This window comes from Diplodia corticola, assembly GCF_001883845.1.
Source record: "Diplodia corticola strain CBS 112549 chromosome Unknown scaffold56, whole genome shotgun sequence".
Classification (NCBI taxonomy): Eukaryota; Fungi; Ascomycota; class Dothideomycetes; order Botryosphaeriales; family Botryosphaeriaceae; genus Diplodia; species Diplodia corticola.
Window position 1 is genome coordinate 168,715 of NW_017971535.1, and position 21,267 is coordinate 189,981.

The 21,267-nt window shown below is 62.0% G+C and overlaps 7 protein-coding genes across 7 annotated transcripts; 3 read left to right on the forward strand and 4 right to left on the reverse strand.

Annotated features, from left to right (window-relative positions):
* On the reverse strand, window positions 1-984 carry BKCO1_5600056 (six-bladed beta-propeller-like protein; the record flags this gene model as incomplete). The annotated part of the gene is made up of 1 exon (XM_020277418.1): window positions 1-984. The coding sequence occupies one exon, from the start codon at window positions 982-984 to the stop codon at window positions 1-3; it is 984 nt and encodes a 327-aa protein (XP_020127000.1).
* An 856-nt stretch (window positions 985-1,840) lies between these two features.
* BKCO1_5600057 (6-methylsalicylic acid synthase) lies at window positions 1,841-7,294 on the forward strand (the record flags this gene model as incomplete). Its single annotated transcript, XM_020277419.1, has 1 exon — window positions 1,841-7,294. One exon carries the CDS (start codon window positions 1,841-1,843, stop codon window positions 7,292-7,294), a length of 5,454 nt encoding a protein of 1,817 aa, XP_020127048.1.
* Window positions 7,295-7,801: 507 nt separating this feature from the next.
* BKCO1_5600058 (sulfite transporter ssu1) lies at window positions 7,802-9,240 on the forward strand (the record flags this gene model as incomplete). The annotated part of the gene is made up of 3 exons (XM_020277420.1): window positions 7,802-7,911; window positions 7,966-8,266; window positions 8,347-9,240. The coding sequence occupies 3 exons, from the start codon at window positions 7,802-7,804 to the stop codon at window positions 9,238-9,240; spliced, it is 1,305 nt and encodes a 434-aa protein (XP_020127056.1).
* Window positions 9,241-9,444: 204 nt separating this feature from the next.
* On the reverse strand, window positions 9,445-11,574 carry BKCO1_5600059 (heterokaryon incompatibility protein; the record flags this gene model as incomplete). Its single annotated transcript, XM_020277421.1, has 1 exon — window positions 9,445-11,574. The coding sequence occupies one exon, from the start codon at window positions 11,572-11,574 to the stop codon at window positions 9,445-9,447; it is 2,130 nt and encodes a 709-aa protein (XP_020127049.1).
* A 940-nt stretch (window positions 11,575-12,514) lies between these two features.
* BKCO1_5600060 (peptidase a1 protein) lies at window positions 12,515-13,847 on the reverse strand (the record flags this gene model as incomplete). The annotated part of the gene is made up of 2 exons (XM_020277423.1): window positions 12,515-13,588; window positions 13,650-13,847. 2 exons carry the CDS (start codon window positions 13,845-13,847, stop codon window positions 12,515-12,517), a joined length of 1,272 nt encoding a protein of 423 aa, XP_020127011.1.
* A 2,151-nt stretch (window positions 13,848-15,998) lies between these two features.
* Window positions 15,999-17,657, forward strand: BKCO1_5600061 (glycoside hydrolase family 3 protein; the record flags this gene model as incomplete). The annotated part of the gene is made up of 1 exon (XM_020277424.1): window positions 15,999-17,657. One exon carries the CDS (start codon window positions 15,999-16,001, stop codon window positions 17,655-17,657), a length of 1,659 nt encoding a protein of 552 aa, XP_020127012.1.
* A 120-nt stretch (window positions 17,658-17,777) lies between these two features.
* Window positions 17,778-19,547, reverse strand: BKCO1_5600062 (glycoside hydrolase family 71 protein; the record flags this gene model as incomplete). Its single annotated transcript, XM_020277425.1, has 5 exons — window positions 17,778-18,433; window positions 18,518-18,667; window positions 18,741-18,862; window positions 18,921-19,351; window positions 19,404-19,547. The coding sequence occupies 5 exons, from the start codon at window positions 19,545-19,547 to the stop codon at window positions 17,778-17,780; spliced, it is 1,503 nt and encodes a 500-aa protein (XP_020127009.1).
* Window positions 19,548-21,267: the final 1,720 nt, after the last annotated feature.

Genomic DNA, 21,267 nt, shown 5'->3' on the forward strand with positions numbered 1-21,267 from the left:
TTACTTGTCCTCGACGACCTCCTCGGTCACGGTGACCTCGGCCGTCACCTCAATCTCAAAGTTGAACTTGCTCTGCTCCGAGGCGCGGTCGTCGTCGTTGACCCAGCCGACGCCGGCGCCCTCGCCGCCGCAGCAGACGACGTACAGGCGCTGCTTGTCGGCGATGGTGGCGAACTCGACGCTGGTGGGGCTGCTGAGGCCGCGGGTGAGGATGGACGAGAGGCCCTTGCCCTGGTCGTCGACGTCGACGCGCCAGACGACGCCGGCCATGTAGTTGGCGGTGAAGATGGCCTTCGCGTCGTCGGTGAGGGTCAGGCCGTCGCAGTGGGGCAGATCGCTGGCGACAATCTGGACGGGGCCGGTGGTGCGGGGGCCGGCTTGGTCGAGGGCGAGCGGCACGCGGCACAGCAGGCCTGCGCTGGTGTTGGTGTACCACAGGTGGCCGTGCGAGTAGCGCACGCGGTTGATGCCGAAGAAGTCCTCCTCGCTGGCGGCGGCCATGGTGTCGTCGGCGACCAGCACGTCGCTCTTGCCCGAGGCGAGGTCGAGGCGCCAGATGCAGTTCTTGTGCGAGTCGGCGATGGCGAGGAAGTCGGGCGTCAGCTGGGCGACGCCGATGCAGAAGCCCGAGTCGGGCACGCGGGCCAGCTCGGTGATCTCGGGGGCCGGGCCGGCGAGCTTGACGCGCCAGATGACGGCCGAGTCGAACTGGACCTGCTGCAGCTCGACGGTGGCGGCAATCACGGCGTACTCGTCGTCGTCCGGGCCGGCGATGGGGCACAGGTTGACCAGGCCGTTTGCGTCCGGGAAGGTGTGGAGCAGCTGCGGCCGCGCGCTGGGATCGGCCGGGTCGAAGGTGTACAGCTCGGGGGCATCGAGGCGGGTGGCGAGGATGTGGCCATTGGGGCGCACGGCGAAGCCCTCGAACCACGAGTTGGCGGGCAGCTGGGTTACGGGCACCACGTCGATGTCGTCGGCAGCCATTGTGGGTGAGGTGGATGGAGGGTGATGGTGGATTGTTTGTCTGGAGGCGCATGCAGCGGGCGGCGGCCGGGGGATAGGGGCTGGTCGCCGCTGACCAATAGGGCCGACTCGTGTCAGGCGAATGGGCGATGACTAGCTAGTGCGGCCGGCGCAGCCCAGCGGCACACGTGCGGGCAGGCGTTCGGCACGGTCCGCCGGTGGTGGGTGGTTCGGATTGGCGTTGAATCATGAGCACCGAGGTGGGAGACTGGGAGTGTACGCTCATGACGAGCTCGGCGGCGGCGACCCGGGCTGGCGGCCTCGCTTGCGCACGCCACGCGCGAGAGCCAGGGCTCAGGCCAGGGCTCGGGCCAGGGCTCATCAGGCCAGGGCAGGCCGCGGCAGGGGCGACCGGGCGAGTGACGCAGGCCGAGTCAGGGTCCGCCAGCTGCCGGTCCGGGACTCTACTACCTACTCTGCACACGGACACGCTTCCGCCCGCCCAAGCCCAGCGCGGCGAGATAGGCGCGCTGCCCCCCGGCGCCTGCCCCCCGGCGTGCCGGCGCCTCGCTAGGTAGCCGCCGCAAAAGACGGTGACCCATGCTCCCAGCTGTCCGCCATGTACACCATCCCCCGTGGTGTGAAGACGCCCGCCCCACACCACCGGCCCGAGTAAGCCCGCCGGGCCCAGGCCAATGGCCATCCCCCACGTCTTATCACAACGTCCCGGGTGGCCTCATTTCCGTCGGGAGCGGGCTGCGGCGGGAGCTTTCTCCCATGAGGATAAGAGCCCTGCGGCTGTCACCATCTGCAGGTCAAGCGCGCCGTTGCGAGGAGGAGACCGCACCACCAGCCTCTGAGATACCCGTTTGCCGCAATGGCCAACACCACTCCCGCTTCCTCGAACGGTGCCGCTCCGCCCTCGAGCAACGCGAGCTCCTTCGAGGTGCTCAGCAACCCCTCCACCCCGCCCAAGCCCGTAAGTCTCCCTGGCCCAGCCTGCGCCGCCGCCGCCGGGCCTGACCGTCCGCGCCAGCACCACTACGAAGATGTCGCCATCATCGGCATGTCGTGCCGCGCCGCCGGCGACAACACGTCGCCCGAGAAGCTGTGGCAGTTCCTGCTCGACAAGAAGGACGCCTCGGGCGAGGTGCCCAAGAAGCGCTGGGAGCCGTGGTACCGCCGCGACGTGCGCAACCCCAAGGAAATCGACAAGGCCATCAACCGCGGCTACTTCATCCAGAACCTCGAGGACTTCGATGCCTCCTTCTTCGGCATCTCGCCCAAGGAGGCCGAGCAGATGGACCCCCACCAGCGCCTCGGCCTCGAGCTGTCGTGGGAGGCCCTCGAGAACGCCGGCATCGACCCCAAGACCCTGGCCGGCTCCGACACGGCCGTCTACATGGGCGTCGACTCGGACGACTACTCGCGCCTGCTGCTCGAGGACATCCCCAACATCGAGGCCTGGATGGGCATCGGCTCCACCGCCCACGGCATCCCCAACCGCATCTCCTACCACTTCGACCTGATGGGCCCCAGCTCCGCCGTCGACGCCGCCTGTGCCTCGTCGCTGGTCGCCGTGCACATGGGCCGCCAGGCCATTGCCACCGGCGAGTCCAACGTCGCCATCGTCGGCGGCGTCAACGTGCTGTGTTCGCCCGCCCTTTTCGTCATGCTGGGCAAGGCCGGCGCCCTCTCGCCCGACGGCGTGTGCCTGTCCTTTGACGACGACGCCCACGGCTATGCCCGCGGCGAGGGCGGCGCCGTGCTGGTGCTCAAGCGCCTCGCTGACGCCATTGCCGACAACGACAACGTCCTCGCCGTGCTCAAGGGCAGCGCCCTGGCCCAGGACGGCAAGACCAACGGCATCATGGCCCCCAACGCAAAGGCCCAGGAGCTGGTCGCCCGCCAGGCCCTCGAGCGCTCCGGCGTCGACCCGCTGACCGTCAACTACATCGAGGCCCACGCCACCTCGACCTCGCTGGGCGATCCCACCGAGGTGTCAGCCATCTCCGCCGTCTACGGAAAGGGGCGTCCCGCCGACGCCCCCGCCCACATCGGCTCCATCAAGCCCAACGTCGGCCATCTCGAGGCCGCCGCGGGCGCCATCAGTCTGGTCAAGGCTGTCCTGGCCGTGAACAAGGGCGAGCTCGCCCCGCAGACCCGCCTGCAGAAGCTCAACACCCGCGTCGACTGGGAAAAGTCGGGCCTGAAGGTGGTGCGCGAGCGTACCAAGTGGGCCGAGCCCCAGGGCGTTCCGCGCCGCGCCGCCGTGTGCTCGTACGGCTACGGAGGCTCCGTCTCGCACGTCGTCATCGAGGAATCGCCGTCGTCGGTGCTCGGAATCACCGCAGTCAAGGAGGAGGAGCACAAGAGCCAGGGGCCCGTCACCCTGGTCATTTCCGCACCGCAGGAGAAGCGGTTAGCAAACCAAGCCAGCGTCCTGGCAGACTGGCTGGCCGGTGCCGGCAAGGACGAGGATCTCAAGGCCGTTGCCGCCACCCTGGCGCTCCGCCGCGCGCCACACCACTACCGCGCCACCTTCATCGTGGCCAGCCACGAGGAAGCCGTCGAGTCGCTGCGGACCTTCGCCAAGGGAGGCTCCGTGGAATTCATGGCCGACGGCCGCGTGTTTGACAACGCCACCAGGACCGATGCCGTGTGGGTTTTCTCGGGCCATGGCGCGCAGTGGGCCGACATGGGCAAGGAGCTGCTCCAGAACTCCGTGTTTTTGCAGGCAGTGGCGCCGCTGGACGAGATCGTGCAGAAGGAGGTGGGCTACTCGGCAATCAAGGTGTTGGAGACGGGCGATTTTGAAGACTCGGACCGGATCCAGGTGCTGACGTACGTCGTCCAAGTCGGCCTCAGCCAGGTGCTCAGGTCCAAGGGCGTCGAGCCCCAGGCCGTCATCGGCCACTCGGTGGGTGAGATCGCGGCGTCGGTCGCGGCGGGCTGCTTGACGCCCGAAGAGGGCGCGCTCGTGGTGACGCGGCGGGCCAGGCTGTATGCCCAGGTCAAGGGTCTGGGCGCCATGGCGCTGGTCAACCTGCCCTTCTCGCAGGTTGCCACCGAGCTGACCGGCCGCCACGACATCGTGCCCGCCATCGACTCGTCGCCGTCGTCGTGCGTCGTCAGCGGCGAGGCGGGCCCGCTCGCCGAGTACGTCGAGAGCCTGAAGGCGCGCTCGATCAAGACGTTCCAGGTCAAGACGGACATTGCCTTCCACTGCCCGATGCTCGAGAAGCTGGCGGACCCGCTGGCCGAGGCGCTGTCCAAGGCGCTCAACCCGCGGCCGGCCGTGGTGCCGCTGTACTCGACGTCCAACACGTACCCGCGGGCCGACAGCCTGCGCAACATCGACTACTGGGTCAACAACATGATCAGCCCCGTGTGGCTGACGTCGGCCGTCGCCGCCGCCGTCGAGGACGGCTTCCGCGTCTTCCTCGAGGTGTCGACGCACCCCATCGTCTCGCACTCGATCAACGAGACGCTGGCGGAGCGCGACTTCAGCGAGGCCGCCACCATCGGCACCATGCGGCGCAACGCCTCGGCCGAGAAGAGCATCCAGCACGCCATCGCGCAGCTGTGGGGCAAGGGCTCGCAGGTCGACTTCAAGGCGCAGTTCGGGCGCGCGTGGTGCACGACGGTGCCCGGCACGCCGTGGAGCCAGAAGCCGTACTGGCGCGAGGTCGAGACGGGGCCGACCGGACAGGGCACCCAGCACGACGTCGACAAGCACACGCTGCTGGGCCAGCGCACGCCCGTCGCCGGCACCGACACGGTCCTGTACACGACCAAGCTCGACGACAAGACCAAGCCGTTCCCCGGCACCCACCCGCTCGACGGCACCGAGATCATCCCCGCCGCCGTCTACGTCAACACCTTCCACCACGCCACCGGCGGCACCGAGATCTCCGACATCAAGCTGCGCGTGCCCGTGTCCATGAGCAGCGACCGCCGTGAGGTGCAGATTGTGGTGCAGGGCGACGAGGTCAAGGTCGCCTCGCGCCTGGAGCAGAAGAACGACGCCGCCTCGGCCGCCGACCACCTCGAGCACGCGTGGATCCCGCACAGCTCGGCCCGCTGGGCCATGCTCCCCAAGACGACCGCGCCCGCCCCCGTCTTCGACGTCGAGGGCATCAAGAAGCGCATCGGCACGCTGCTGCCCAACAGCTTCTCGTGGGACTACCTGCAGAAGATCGGCGTGTCGGGCATCGCCTTCCCGTGGCAGGTCGTCCAGCACTACGGCAACGAGAAGGAGATGATGGTGCGTGTCGACATGGACCCGGAGACGGAGGCGCCGCAGTGGGATCCGCACTCGTGGGCGCCCATGCTCGACGCCGCCACGTCGGTCGGCTCGACCATCTTCTTCAACGACCCGCGCATGCGCATCGTGTCGCAGATCGACAAGGTGCTGCTGGTGTCGCAGCAGCCGCCGCCCAAGATCGGCTACCTCTTCGTCGAGGAGGCGGCCGACGACCAGAGCCCGGCGGCGCACGTCAGCGTGCTGAGCGAGTCGGGCGAGCTGCTGGCCAAGTTCCAGAGCATGCGCTTCTCCGACGTCGAGGGCGCGTCTGGCATCGGCGGCGGCGTCGAGAGCCTCGCCCACCAGATCGCCTGGATCCCGCCCAAGTTCGCCGAGAAGCCGCTGCCGCTGGACCGCGTCGTGCTCGTGTCCGACGACAAGGCCCTTCTCGACCAGTACGCCGCCCAGGTCAAGGGCCAGGTGCCACAGGTGCTGCTGGCGAGCTCGGCAGAGGAGCTGCGCCAGCCCGGGACGCTCGAGTTGCTCAAGAAGAAGGGCTCCGCCGTCGTGTACCTGCCCGGCAAGGTCGAGTCGCTGCAGGAGGTGCCTGAGGCGACGCACAAGTACGTGTGGGAGACGGTCTGCCTGATCAAGCTGCTCGTGACTGAGTCGGCGGCGGCCAAGCTGTTCGTCATCACCGACCGCGTGCACAAGGGCGAGTCGGCGACGGGGCTGGCCCACGGCGCGCTGTACGGACTGGGCCGCATCGCGGCGCAGGAGCACCCGGACGTCTGGGGCGCGCTGATCGACGCCGAGGGCCCGCAGTTCCCCACGCTCGCCATCAAGTACGTGCAGGACCAGGACGTGGTGCGCATGGAGGACGGCATGCCGCGCGTGGGCCGCATGAGGCCGCTGGCCCGCGACCAGCGCCACGCCGCCGACTCGCAGAAGACGCTGCTGCCCAAGCCCGAGGGCACGTACGTCATCACCGGCGGCTTTGGCGACCTCGGACTGGAGGTGCTGGACTTTTTGGTGGAGAAGGGGGCGCGCCGCATCGTCGTCGTGTCGCGCCGGGCGCTGCCGCCGCGCAGCAAGTGGAACACGGTGGCCGACAGCATCAAGCCGATCGTGGCCAAGATCCGGCTGTTGGAGAAGCAGGGCGCGAGCATCCACGCGGTGGCGCTCGACATCGGGGCGGAGGACGCGCCGGCGCAGCTGCTCGCGGCGCTGGACCGGCTCTCGCTGCCGCCGGTGCTGGGCGTCATCCACGCGGCGGGCGTGCTCGAGGACAACCTCATCCTCGACACGACGGCGCCGTCGTTCGCGCGCGTGCTGCAGCCCAAGGTTGCGGGCGCGCTGGCGCTGCACGCGGCCTTCCCGCCGGCGACGCTCGACTTCTTCGTGCTCTTCTCGTCCATCGGGCAGCTCGTGGGCACCGCAGGCCAGGCGCCGTACGGCAGCGCCAACGCCTTCCTCGACGCGCTCGCGACGCACCGCCGGGTCCACGGCGACAACGCGGTGGCGTTCCAGTGGACGGCGTGGCGCGGGCTCGGCATGGCCACGGCGACCGACTTCCTCACCGTCGAGCTCAACAGCAAGGGCATCACCGACATCTCCCGCGACGAGGGCTTCCGGGCGTGGGAGCACGTGGCCAAGTTCGACGTCGCGCACAGCGTCATCACGCGCGCGCGCCCGCTCGAGCCGGGCGAGCCGGCGCCCATCCCGCTGGTCGAGGAGATCGCGCCGCGCCGGGTGACGTCCATCGGGGCGTCAGCCGCCGCTGCTGCGGCCGAGGACGCCTCGAAGGACGCGGAGGCGCGGCCCAAGGACGGCCCCGAGCTCAAGGCGTGGCTGAGCGTCAAGATCCGCGAGTGCATCGGCGCGGTGCTGATGATGAACGACATCGAAGACATCGACCCGCGCGCGGCGGTCGCCGACCTCGGCGTCGACAGCGTCATGACGGTGGCGCTGCGCACGAAGCTGCAGCAGGCCATGTCCATCAAGGTGCCGCCGACGCTGACTTGGAACCACCCGACGGTGGTGCATCTCGTCGAGTGGTTCTACACCAAGCTGACGGAGAACTGATGAGAGTGAAGAGTTTATTTTTTGCCCTTCGTACGTGGTTTTTTTTTGCCGTTGGAGCTGAGGCGTATCATATTGGTTGTGTCGTTTTCCACTTTCCAGGTAGAGCGTCGGCGCGTCTGCGAGTATGATTTAATGTTTTAATGATCTATATGAGTTTTAGACGTAGAGCAGTCTGTTAATAGATTAATTGTCTGACCAGAATACCTCGTTCGCACCGGGCTGCCGCACTCACGTAGCATTGTCGTTGGATTTGGGTGAGGCGTGTCGTCGTGTCGTTGCGAACTGAAACCGCCAAGTTTTGCGGGGCTTTGTGCGACTTCCGAAAAGGGTAAGGCGCGGGCCAGTGACTCAACCCGGCTCGCCGAGCATCAGGTCGCCGAGTCCACACGCTGACCAAACACCATCTGACGCCACCCGGCGACATCGCCCGAGCCTCATGCGACGCTGAGACAGCCGCTACAAACTTTTCTCACCTCCCAGCCAGATCCGCGAACCAACTCCTGCACCATGGATCCCTCGGTCGAGACGAGCTGCAATGCTGCAGAGATCCAGACGCCATGCCCCAATGCCAAATACAAGCATGGATGGCGCAGGATCGTCCGGAACTTCACGCCCTCGTAAGTGCTTCCAATCTGTCGCACCGAGCCGTCTTCTCACCTTCGCTCTCGCAGCTGGTTTTCGGTCAACATGGGCACCGGCATCGTCTCCATCCTGCTGCACAACCTGCCCTACAACGCCGTCTGGCTGTACTGGATCTCCGTCGCCCTCTTCATCCTCAACGTGCTCCTCTTCACCACCTTCCTCGCCATCACGACCCTGCGCTACGTCCTCTACCCGCGCATCTGGTCCGCCATGATCAACCACCCCGTCCAGTCCCTCTTCCTCGGCACCTTCCCCATGGCCCTCGCCACCATCATCAACATGATCGTCTTCGTCTGCGTCCCCATCTGGGGCCACCGAGCCGTCCACGTGGTACGTCCCCTCCTCACCTCACCTCACCCCACCACCTTCCCTTTCCCCCCCACCCACCAACCACTAACACCTCCCACCAGGCCTGGTCCCTCTGGTGGCTCGACGCCGCCCTCTCCCTCGCCACGTGCACCTCCCTCCCCTTCGCCACCATGACCCTCCACGCCCGCACCACCTCCCTCGCCTCCATGACCGCCGCCTGGCTCCTCCCCGTCGTCGCCACCATCGTCGCCGCCGCCTCGGGCGGCATCGTCGCCGAGGTCCTCGGCCCGAACCGCCCCGACCTCGCCGCCACCACCCTCGTCGCCTCGTACGTCCTCTGGGGCGCCGGCGTCCCGCTGGCCTGCGTCGTGCTCGCCATGTACTTCCACCGCCTCGCCCTCGAAAAGCTGCCTCCCGCCGACGCCATCGTCTCCGTCTTCCTCCCCCTCGGCCCGCTCGGCCAGGGCGGCTTCGGCATCATGCAGCTCGGTAGGGTCGCGAGGGACGTGTTTCCCGTTACGGGGACCCTGGGCGGGGGCGGGGGTGGGAGCGGTGCTGCTGCTGCCGGTGATGTGTTGTACGTCGTCGGCTGGCTGGCCGCCGTCGTCATGTGGGGGTTCGGTCTCGTGTGGCTGATTTGGGCCGTGGCGAGCGTGGCGAGCGTGACGAAGAACAGCGCCCGCCCCCGCGCGCGCGCGCGGCTCCCGCCGTTTAACATCGGGTGGTGGGGCTTCACGTTCCCGCTCGGCGTCTTCGCGGCGTCGACGGCGACGATGGGCGAGGAGCTGCCGTCGCGGTTTTTCGCCGTGCTGGGGACGGCGCTGTCGTGCGTGGTGGCGGCGCTGTGGGTGGGGGTCGCGGCGGGGACGGCGCGGAGGGCGTGGAGCGGGGAGATGTTTTTTTCGCCGTGCGTGAAGGGGATGGAGGAGAAGGTGGGGTTGATGAGGGGGGTGGAGGGAGTGGAGGTGGAGGGGGAGGGGGAGAGGGTGGATTGAGGTTCGTGGGCTCAATTGCGTTTGGAGTGATGGTTCGTGGTTTCTGCGCTGAAGTATTACCCGGCGGGTTCCTCGATCGCCCACTATAGATTTTGGTTTTATTGTTGCATGCATTTCAACCCAGCCATCCTCCTGCAATGTGGATCTTGAGTCGGCGTAAGAGTAAGTCATGGAATGTGAAACTTTTGAGCTATTTTAGAGCTATCATTTGAGACATATTTCTAAACCAGAATGAAGGTGACGTGCGTATAGCTGGGCGATATCGAGCTCTCTGCCCAGTTTGTAGGCTATCTCAGCGTTCGACGCTGTAGGATGGTACTCCACTTCGACAAAAGCAGTCAGGTGTCGTCCTTTCAAGTCCTTTAGTCGGTCGATCCAAAAATTTCTTTGCCGTGGCTCCGAGGATATCTTATCCCAAGAAGACATAGCTTCACCATCCATATAGCCATGAGCAAAGCAGTCGCCGATAAGTTCGAAGAAATATTTTTTCGCTCGAAGTAGCATAGGTGTGCGTGCGCCCAACATAAGGTAGACACCGTCGTTTTTCGCCATTTGCATGGGACCGAGTCCAAAAAAACCGGCTTCGGTGAGAAAGAAAGATCTCCCAACCGTAGCAGAACGGACGCTGTAGTCGACATCCAATGAACTCCGCGATCGGTCTTCTTGGACTCCCGGAAACTGCTCGAGAAGTGCGGTTCTGATGGTCAGAAGATCCGAGTCTTCCGAAACGGCCTCGTCGAGTGGTGCTCCCGGGCGATTCAAGAACCAAGCTGCAACTGCCACAAGATCGTCTGGGCGCATGCGGCGGCAGGAGCGTTCCGAACCTTTGTTTACATACACCACATCTGCGCACATTGTTCTGAGAAATGACCCCCACTTGTTGGGATCGCCAACGCCTCTAGCTGCCATTTTCGCCCATGACTGTAGGATGGAGGTCAAGTTCCCATCAGTGATGTTAGCGGAACTGATATCACTGACCTCTGCCAGTCCTAAGCCTGGGAGACTGATAGTACCATGGTCGAAAACCCTCAAACGACCTCCTCTTCTGGATCCTGTGCTATGATCGAAAATAATCAAGGGTTGCTTGAGAATTCCGACTTGAACATAGACAAAGCTTTTGAGGGAAGCGTTATACAGATATGCCGTTCCTGCACGCCGTCGATCCAGATGATGCGGTATTGCAGCCCAGTCTGGCACCCAAGATGGAAGATCTTGACGGTCCTTCCTCCCAATGTCACCGTTCAGTATGTTCAAGGATCCAGTGCGTTTTATTATGCCGAGGGTAGTGTTCTTGTACACTTCTGGCACGTCCAATGTATAATCTGGATCGATTGGTAGTGGTGCTTGAGCCAAGCCGAGTAGAGCGTAGACCCGGTCCCTGTCATCGGTGGCTTTTCGATGGGTGAAATTCCTGAGAAGCGAAAGGAGAGGTGTTCCCTTTCGGCCGCCACTCACCCAGCTGCTCCGCATGTTTTCGATTTGGAGTACGGTGTGAGAAAAGCCATCGAGTATGTTGGAGTATTCCCACGGAAGCAAGCTGCTCTGGTGGGAGTAACGTGTTGCGGCTTGAACAAATGTCTTCCAATTTGTCACACAACATCCATAGATGACAAGAACTTCCTTTGGCACCACAACCTCCTGCACCGTCCACATTCGGTTCCACCATCGGGACCGCGTCATTTCTCGGAGTGCTTCAAATAGGCGTCGTTGGTACCTACATCCACCGACGGCTTTGGATGCTGAGTCGAAGGGTGATGTGTTTTCCAGTGTGTGAGTCTCGGCCATCGACTGTATCAAGCAGAAGACGTTGATGGCATCCATGGAACGGGACTGCTTTGGGGTTTTGGAAGAGGAGCAGTGGACAACAAATTTCTCCAGCATAGGGGCGCTAGTGTTGCCGGGGAAGAATATCGAGGCTGGCGCTGTCTCCTCGCATTCGATCTGCATCGAAAGGCTTGAGTCACGGACTTCTCCCAGGAAAACAACAGTCTTTTCAGCGCTCGCAAAGATCTTCTGCATCATCTGAACTTGCGTGTTCCTCTCCATTTCGTCGTTCTGATTGATGCATATCGCATCTATCCAGACCGTCGTTGTACCAAACGTTTGGCGTATTCGTTTGAGGGCGTCGTATGCGCTGAAAGTCACAGGGTATTCTTGATCGTTGACGAAGATAGTTCTTCCCCTTTTCGCCGAGCTCCACGCGTATGACAAGGCGATGAAGGATGGTTTGTTGGGTAGCGAAGCGTGAACAAGCCTGCATCGGATCTCGCCGTCTGATTCCGTGTTGATGATTTTGAGAAGGCGGATTTCTTGACAATGAAGCGTAGAATACATGTCTCTCAAATGACTTGTCGTGCTAGTAAAAGAGAAAATTGGCTTTCTGTGTACAGACCGTGTGGTAAGGGGTTCATTAAGTACGCAGCGCAAGGCTGAGGCTCATAGCCCCACCTTGAAGGGCAGTGCCCCTGGCTGTGCAGCACAATGCTGCCTGGGAGCCCACCTAGCTACGTGTCCAGCTTACAGCGTGATCTGCATTTACAGCGCATCGACGCTGCCATTGGCTCTACACTCATGAACGAATTAAAGTCGTTTGTCCGCCCACCCCACCCACCTATCCTGTGACGACCTAGGCGAAGCCAAACATTTCCCCAGCCCTAGAGCCACAACTATGACATCACAACCTTTAGTGCTTCATGAATCTCTCGTCCAAGCCGATTCGTTTCCGCTGTTATGCGTGCCAATGCAGAGAAAGCCAACGTATGGACGTCGGATTTTGTGGTTACCCGGCGATATTCAGTCCGAGTTTCAAAACGCTCATTACAATTATCATCGAAGCCTTCCTGGAAGCTGGGTTTCGCGCGAGGCATTAACATTGCCTACGGCATCGACGGAAACGAAAATCCCAAGACTCAGAGTACGAAGCCATGTTTTGACACTCCATGCTCTGATTTCAACGAGGACCTGAACGGTCTTTGGGGGCAACAGTCAACCAATGCTGGAACGCAGTAACGGAATCAAACAACCGAAAATTGACTTATAGGTCTGATATAGACATCGTGTTACTTGGGGTATTCAATATGCTATATCCGGAGCCAGGACAATACCTTTCTGGTCTTCCGGCCAAGGATTTGACAAAAGCCATACTTTGGTCCGCATCGCAGGAAACCCACGGGAGCTTTGACAGAGTGCACAAGCAGAAATAAAGTGGATCGACAGAGAATCATGATTGCCGTTCCTATTACACCCTCTCCTAGAATCGGCAATTGCAAACCGATCATGGCAGACCCTGGCCCTTCGGAATGACCTCAACCTCCCCAAGCCCCTCATACCCATCCTCGGCGCCTGTCGACACGCCTCCCTGTGCCAGAGCAATCTGGTTCAACTCATCGTTGACGGCCAAAAACACGGCCGACGAGAAGGGGCTGCCCAGGGTGCAGCTACCGACGTTGCTCAACGACATACTCAACCCACACACCTGGGTGTTGTTCCAGAAATCCGTATTCCCCCTCGCCCAGTTCCTCAGCGGCATATCGACCGTCACGCTCTGCCCCTCGGCGACAGCCTTGAACGTAATGGCCACGCTCTTATCCGCCGGAATCGACTCGCACGACCCATTCCACGCCGGGTACCCGTTGAACATGACGACGCCGCCAACCGCATCGAGGAAGTCGTCCTCGTCGATCGGCAAGTAATCCTGCCCGGACCCGCTGTCGATCAGGCACTCGTCGACGGTCGAGTTGTCGAAGCCGCGAAACGGCTTGACGACGCGGCCGGCGGCGCTCCACGCGGGCGTGTCGACGTAGTAGCCGATGGAGCCCTCGGGCTGGCGGCGCGGCACCTGCACGAGCTCGCCGCTGTATTTCCCCTTGGGCAGCGCGCCCAGCAGCAGCGTGCCGCGGTAGTCGTCGCGCACCCCCGCCGGCGCCGCGTCGAACCACATGGCCAGCGTGCTCGACGCGATGGACCCCCCGTCCAGCAGGTTCTGCCGGAACGACGGGCCCGACCCCGCGCGCGGCGCGCTGAGCCCCAGGATCGAGCTGTCGTACGTCGTGCCGTCGCACTCATCCGCGCGGACCTTGATGATGGTCTTGTTGGTGATGGCGACCTGCGTGTTGACCAGGTGCGGGTAGCTGTCGTCGGCGCTGAAGGAGAGGGTTTCGTTGACCGAGTAGTGGGATTCGATCATCTTGCCGTTGCCGCCGTAGGCGTAGCCCCGGGTTTTGTTGAGGAAGCCGAGGGCGGTGCTGGAGGCGAAGGGGTTGTACGACGGCTCGGGCGTCTCGCGGCAGTGGCCCTCGACGCCGAGGTAAGGGCTGCCGTAGTAGATGGTCGAGTTGGGGCCGTAGACCTGGGGACGACGTTAGTGGCGGTGCGGAGGGAGAGGCGGCCAAGCGTGTGGGTGGGTATACCCAGTAGTCGGAGCTGCCGAGGTCGACGACGGTCTCGATGGGCGTCTGCTCGGGCGTGCCCAGGTAGATGTCGGCGTAGACCTTGGGGTAGCCGTTGTAGGGGTACTTCAGCGGCATGAAGACCGGCTTGCCATCTTGACGCTTGGTCGGCTGGGCAGCCGACGAGGCGGCCAGGAGAGACAGGAGGATGGGAAGCATTTTTTTCGATTTTGACGTAGGCCGATGTCAAAGTCGCAGCAGGGCTTCCGCGTTTTTATGTGCGGCCCTTGGTGGAGTTTCACCTGAAATGAAGCAAACCTTCTCTGATAAAAAGCCAAGCGAGCCAATGGCGGTACCACAGTGCTCCCGTACAATACGAGGAGCCCGTCTCGTGAAGATGAAATACGGACGGAGTGGAGGGGTGTTGCTAGCTCGTTCGAGAAGGTCCACACCGATCCTTGCCTGTATATGGCTGGAAGAGGACGGACGTGCGCGACTAAACCCCGTCCACGATGGTGCCGCCTCGGAACGGTTTCTATTAATAAACACCACGTTCGTATCGCAACCATGCAGCACTGCGAACGTTGCGTGATGTGATTGTGCCATGCGTCATCACGTTCGATCCAAGTGAAAAGAGCGAAAGAACCGAGTGCGCGAGGATACCAGAATGGAAGGAAGACGTTCAGGAGCCACGGGCAGCAAATGCGCCTTCCTTGGTTGAGCTGATCTGCTGTTGGTGCGATAAGCTTAAATCCTCGCCAGCAGCTAAGATCCGCCTTGCGTCAGCCACATAGTCATTATTGTGACCACAGATGGAAGACGGTTGATCATCAGGCGTGTCTGTGGGTCTTGTGCTGGTCTACGGGGAGAAGACGACGAAAGAGAAGAAGAGAGGGAAACATGAAAGAAGCGATGGTATAGGTGAGAGCGACGGGGAGAGGGTGACGAGGGTGACGTAGGTTATTTATCAGAGAGGATGGAAAATGATTTGATAGATGAATCATTTGATGGGCCTGCAGGCGGGTCCCTGATTCAGGCGACTGTTGGTTAGCGGAGCTATTACGCCATACCATCCGAAGCTGAAGCGTCCGAGAGGGAAATTCTTAGCGCTTCGAGCGAATTGAGAGGTAATTTTAAGCGCAAACGTGTCACCGTTGAGGATGAGGAAAGCGATTCCCTTGGAAATGCCCAACACACGCTTTTCCAGTGCAGCGTAGACCACTCCACACCCACCATAGTCTGTCCGTACGTTTTTGAATCCCCTCGCGGTCCACGCAGTGTTGTGAATTGGAGGTGCGGAGACGGAGACTATCCGCTCATGACTGTTGCAGCAGTACCGCCACTACGGACGTACTCCAGCGACGGGTGCAGCCTTCCACGGGCTTGGCATGTAAGGTGAAGATTGGGTGAGGTTGGGTGAGTTTTGGGGAACAGCCGATGCCAAGGGGTTGGCAAACCCGCCACAAGCCGGTAGTCGGGCCCGGCACCTGGTCATTCGTGGGGTGGACAGCCGCGGTGCCACTCCGGATTCCTGGTCGGCTCATCGTCTCCACGAGCCGATGAACATATGTCAGCGTCCCCGCTCCGTAGCCGCAGATGCGCGAACTCTGCTGCTTGGCTTCGCTTAGCCCCTGAACCAGATGCTGCTTGTCTTGCGAGAGAAAACCACTCTGCGGGACAACGAACATCAGGAATTTACCCTCCACGCCAAGCAGCTAGCTCGTGGAGAGGCAAGCCCAGAAAATCCGCCAGCTGCAGGCACCACTTCCAGCAGACATCCGCGCCCGATCATGTGCCCCGGACGATGCCGCCTCTTGGCAGTCCCCCATGCACCCCACAACCGGACTTTCCGGCTTTTCCTGTCCAGCAGCAAAGGTCTTCCCGTGCCCTGTCCCCAGAACTTCTGCTCGCATTTGCCGACCGCACTGCTGTCTGCCCCGCTCCTTTGTCGTTCGCCAAGTAGTGGCGTCGGATTCGACATGAGAGCGTCTCCAGGTCCGAATCTCCAGAAGTCACACTTCCATTGCCAAGGCCGGCTGACGTCTATAAGTAGTACGTCCGGCGTTGGTCGGTGAAGGAGGTACAGGCCTCAGGACTCAGTCTCTGCTTCTACTCCATCTCCAACATGTGGATTCCCCTTCTCCAAGCCTCCAATGCCCGGCCACAAAGCACATGGGGTTCAGCTCTGATCGCCGCCCTGGTATCCACTTCCATCGTCTCCGCCAGGGCCCTGCCGAGAGCAGATGATGGAAGTGATGCCGTGCCGGCATACCGCAACCCCACGCTCTGCGTGCAAGAGCGTCTGGATGACTTGATCGGGCGAATGACGCTGGAAGAAAGGCCGGCCAGCTGTTCATCAAGCAGATCCCCATGGGCACCAACGGCACGGTCGACACCGCAACCTTCACCGCCAACTACACGACCAGCAGCCTCATCGGCGAGAAGCTCATGACGCACTTCAACCTGCAGTCCAGCGGCAAGGCCAGCGACATAGCCAAGTGGCACAACAGCATCCAGGAGCTCGCGCTGCAGACGCGGCTGGGCATCCCCATCACCCTCGCCACCGACCCGCGCCACTCGTTCGCCGAGGTGGCCGGGGCCGCCGTGGGCGTCGGCTCCTTCTCGCAGTGGCCCGAGACGCTGGGGCTGGCGGCGCTGCGCAGTCCGGACCTGGTGCAGCGCTTCGGCGAGATAGCACGTGAGGAGTACATGGCAGTGGGCATCCGGCAGGCGCTGAGCCCGCAGATCGACCTCTCGACGGAGCCGCGGTGGGCGCGCACGGGGCAGACGTACGGCGAGGACGCCAACTTGACCAGCGCCCTCGTAGTGGCCTACCTCAAGGGCTTCCAGGGCGACAAGCTCGGCCGCCACTCCGTCACCACCGTCACGAAGCACTTTCCCGGCGGCGGCCCGGCCAAGAACGGCAACGACTCGCACTTTGAGACCGGCAAGGACAATGTCTTCCCCGGCGGCTACTTTGATTACCATTTGGAGCCCTTCAAGGCCGCCATCGCCGCTGGCGCGAGGCAGATGATGCCGGCGTATGCTCGCCCAATTGGCACCAAGTACGAGGAGGTTGGCATGGGCTTCAACAGGGGCATCGTGACTGAGCTGCTGCGCGAGGAGCTCGGCTTTGACGGCATCGTCGTCAGTGATTGGGGTCTCGTCACCGACTTCACCGCGCTGGGCGAGGACATGGAAGCCATCTCGTGGGGCGTCGAGAACCTGACGGAACTGCAAAAGGTTGAAAAGATTCTCAACGCCGGCGTCGACCAGCTGGGCGGCGAGATCCGGACCGAGCTGGTCATCCAGCTCGTCAACGATGGCATCGTGCCCGAGTCGCGGCTGGACGAGTCGGTGCGGCGGTTGCTGAAGGAGAAGTTCGAGCTCGGCCTCTTCGACAACCCCTTCGTCGACCCGGAATCCGCAGACCGCGTCGTCGGCAACGACTACTTCAGCCGCATCGGCAACGAGACGCAGCGCCGCGCCTACACCCTCCTCAATAACCCGGACGACCTCCTCCCGCTCCCACTCAACACCGAAACCAAATTCTACGCCGACGGCTTCAACGCGTCCTACCTCCTCGCCCGCAACCTTAGCGTCGTTGACGCCCCCGAGGACGCCGACTTCGCCCTCCTCCGCCTCTCCACCCCCTACGAAGCCCGCGGCGGCGGTTTCGAGAGCCACTACCACCAGGGGCGGCTCGACTTCAACGAGACAGAAGTCGCCCGGCATGCCGCCATCATGTCGGCCGTACCGACCATCGTCGACATCTACCTGGACCGGCCCGCCGTGATCCCCGAGCTGGCCGAGGGGTCGGCCGCGCTGCTGGGCAATTTCGGCGCGAGCCCGGACGCATTCCTCGACGTTGTTTTTGGGACGGATGGGTGGAAGCCAGAGGGCAAGCTGCCCTTCGACCTGCCGCGGTCAATGGAGGCGGTCGAAGCACAGCTGACGGACGCGCCGTTCGATACTGCGAACCCCGTGTACCGCTACGGCCATGGGCTGAGCTATGCCGAGAAGTGTTGAAGTGGCTTGCTCAATGTTGTAATGCTTAACGAGTGTCCTAAACCAAAAGTAATATCATACAATTCATATACCACCTTCAAACCCTCTCAACCGCGCAAACCTCTCACCCCCACCCCCACCTCACGCCTTCCCCGCCGCCAACGTCGGCGTCGGACTGCACGTCGCCACCTTCAACCCCTCGGTAAACCGACTCAACCCATCCGCCGCCAACCGATCGCCCGCCGCCCCGTCCGCCACCGGCACCGTCCCCACAAACGCATTGAAGTTGTAAATCCCACACACACAACTCGCACTCACCTGCTTCGCGCCCTCCCCGCTCAACACCACCTCGCCCCCCCTCTTCACCTCAAACCCCTGCTTCCCCACCCCCATCGGCACCGCCCACACGCTCGCCCCAACTCCGACCTCCTTCTCCACCACCCCCTTCCCCCCCGACGTCACCGCCACCGTCGCCGTGCCCCCCTCCCCCATCAGCGCCGCCACGAACACCGAGTCCGCCACCAGCCCCGCCCCGTTCGGCGCGCTGCCGACGTTGTCCGTCGCGTCGCAGTCGGACAGCCCCTTGGGCTGCGGCCGGTACCAATACACGAGCTTGTCGCCGCCGGTGGCGGCGACGTGCGCGGCGGTCACGGAGGTGGCGCCCGCCTTGTACGCGGCGATGAAGGGCGCGGCGAGGGCGGCCCAGCCCGAGTGCGGCATGTCGTTTGTCCACTTGGAGTTGCCGTCGTCGTAGTGCGGCGAGGAGAGCGGGGAGATGTAGTGGGATTCGCCGAAGTCTGTGGGTGGGGGCTGGATGTTAGCGGGGGAGGGAGGGAGGGGAAGGGATTGGGCGGGGAGTGAGGGATGGGACTGCGACGGACCGTTCCAGGTGATTATTTCGACGAAGCGCGGGCCCAGCTTGAGGAGCTCGTTCCAGCGCGTGAACCAGAGGTCGTCGGCGGGGAAGAGCCAGTTCTTGCCCGCGAAGCTGGCCGTGTCTTGGAAGTGCGTGAAGAACCAGGGGGAGACGGCTGGGGAAGGAGCGGTCAGTCAGTCAGTCTGGCTTGTGAGGGGTTGCTGCTGGGTTGTTGTTGCGGCACTTACGCGCGACGTATCTGGACTTGTCGCCGCCGAGCTTGGCCGTGTAGTCGTTATCTGCGAACGAAGGCAGGTAGGTGCTGGATGAGCTCGGCGGGTTGTTCGAGCCGTCGGTCGGCCAGCCGTACCTTTTGCATCGTCAGTGAGGGAGGAAAGGCGGCAAGTGTGAGGCACACGGAGACGTACCAGCTGAAGGCGCCGTCCAAGGCGCTGAAATCGGCGCCGGAGCCGGGGTTGAAGTTGGGGGCAAAGTACAAGGGGATGCCGGCGGCGTCCCTCATGGCCGAAACGTCCAGGGCGTCGCCAACGAAGGTGGACACGAACGCCTTGTCATCGACCTTGAGCTGGGCCGAGCGGCTTCCGAATGCGGCAATCTTTGCTCCGATGGCGGCGGCATCCGACGTCGGCCACTGCCCGTCGTTGAAGTCGAAGGATAGGAAGACCTTCATGCCGTTGCTGGCGGCCGAGTCGTACGCGTAGACCAACTGCTGTGTGTAGTTGGCGCCATCCGTGTCCGGGCCGAAGTTGAGGGCGAAGGCGTCGATGCCGAGTGCTTTGGCGCCTTGCATGTCGGCATTGAAATCGGCAGCGCTGGTGCGGTCGGTAACGATTCCGATCTAGATGATGGTGAGCCTGTGTATACAGCCACGAAGGGTGGTTTCGCAGTACCATGAAGTGGGCAAAGACATATCTGTCGGTCGACTGCCTTTCCACGACCGTCTTGGAGGGCGTTTCGGCCGGTGCAGCGGCGGCGATGGATGCGAGACCCAGCCCGCTGGCTAGGGCCTGTAGAAGCTTGGGAGACCAGTACATTATGGACGATTGCGAAGTTGCACCAAGCTGCCTGGGCCAGGAGCGGCGGATAGGGATGGTTTTAAAGTCGACGGTCTTGGGAGACGGCGAACGGACCCAGACGGAGACCAACAGTATCGTGTTTCTTCAAGGCTGATTGGGCTGGGCTCACCCCGTATTCAGAGACCGTTGCCATTTTCACGGTTATTTGGCCCCCGCACACAGGGGCTGTTGGACGTGGCTGTCGGCCGCTTTACCACTACGGGCGATATCGACGGGTACCTTTTTGGGGGCGGAATCCTCGCCTGAATCTGTCTCCAGTCAACCCACAGACCTGCAACTCGGGTTACAAGTAATTATGAATAGTACCTCGTCCGTTGCTTACCTCTCACTCGTTCTATTGAGAAATAAAAGTAATGGAAGAGCCCGCTTTGGGAGGTTATCTCAGCTGTGCTGGCCGCTAATCTATAAATAGTTCATTTCTGTCTCAGAATGGCTCCGGATCCCCAGATCAAAGCCCAGCTAGCCGTCCTCGGTTTTTTTCCAGAATAAATTTTAATAGCATCCCAAAACAATGGAGGCATTCGTCCGTGGAGTTTCTCGGAGAGTTTGTCCGATCTTTGAGTATGATTCCGAACATATGGCAAGAGAACTTCCAAGTACCTAGTCCGTTCTGAACCAATTATGATTACCCTGGTACCAATACCCGCTCTTCATGTAGTGATGTCGTCAATCATAGCCAAGATAACAGATGTAGTGCGATGCGACTTTTGCTAATCTCGACCGGACGGGTTGGTGTCTGCATTTGCAATGCGCCAAGCGAGTATTCTCAGTCATGTTTGCCATCTTTAACTCACCACGGCTCCTGCTTGCTTCTCCTGCACAACCACGCCGGGCAGGGCCGTAGGATTCGGCGGTAGCGGGAAGCAGAGCCGAGGCGGGCCATCGTGGGGCTTGTGGGCGACTTTCTGGCCGCAGCTCTGGCAGAAATGATCCGCATCGCAGTACATCATGCAGCAGTAAGGGATGCAGGCGCCAATCACACCGCATAGAAAGCACCAAATCATCGCCTCGTGTGCCGGCCTTTTGGAAGACTTCTACTCCACGCGCGTCATCCCGCGTTCGTGGCAGTGCGGACAGTCGATGCACATGGAAAACTCGTCCAGTTCGCTGATTGGGAAGGCTTTTTGTAGCGACTTGGGTGCTGCTTGCTCCCTGCATGTCCTTTAGTGTTGGTGATTGAGGTTGAAGCTATTTCAAACACCCTGACTCAGTGGCCACAAACGACCGTAAAGATGGACAGAGGTTTGGCAGACACGGCAAGCGGAGTCGATCCTGGTGAGGAAAAAGCAACCGCTCTGTATCCCCACGTGGATATTTATACAACAAGCATTTTCAGCCGGGAGTGGTGATGAAGGGACGGAGTCATAGGCTGGACCGCTCGAAGGATCAGGAAGTCGGCCCCCAGGACCAAAATCCCGGTCGGCACCGAAGCCGCTAAAGTCAGCCACACCGGGCTGCTATTCGCTTGCGAAGCCGCAAGGTGGTGCTATCCAATATATTCTTCTCTGATTGACAGGCACGCCGTCGCCGTGATACTACATGGGTGCTCATACGGCCCTTCGGTGCACACCAATGCACTCTATCTGCCTTTCCGATGCAACGGTCACTCCCGCGATTCTAAAAGAAGCGCACCGTCTCCGTACGCCACAAGGCAACTGCGGCAGATTTTTCAGACTGT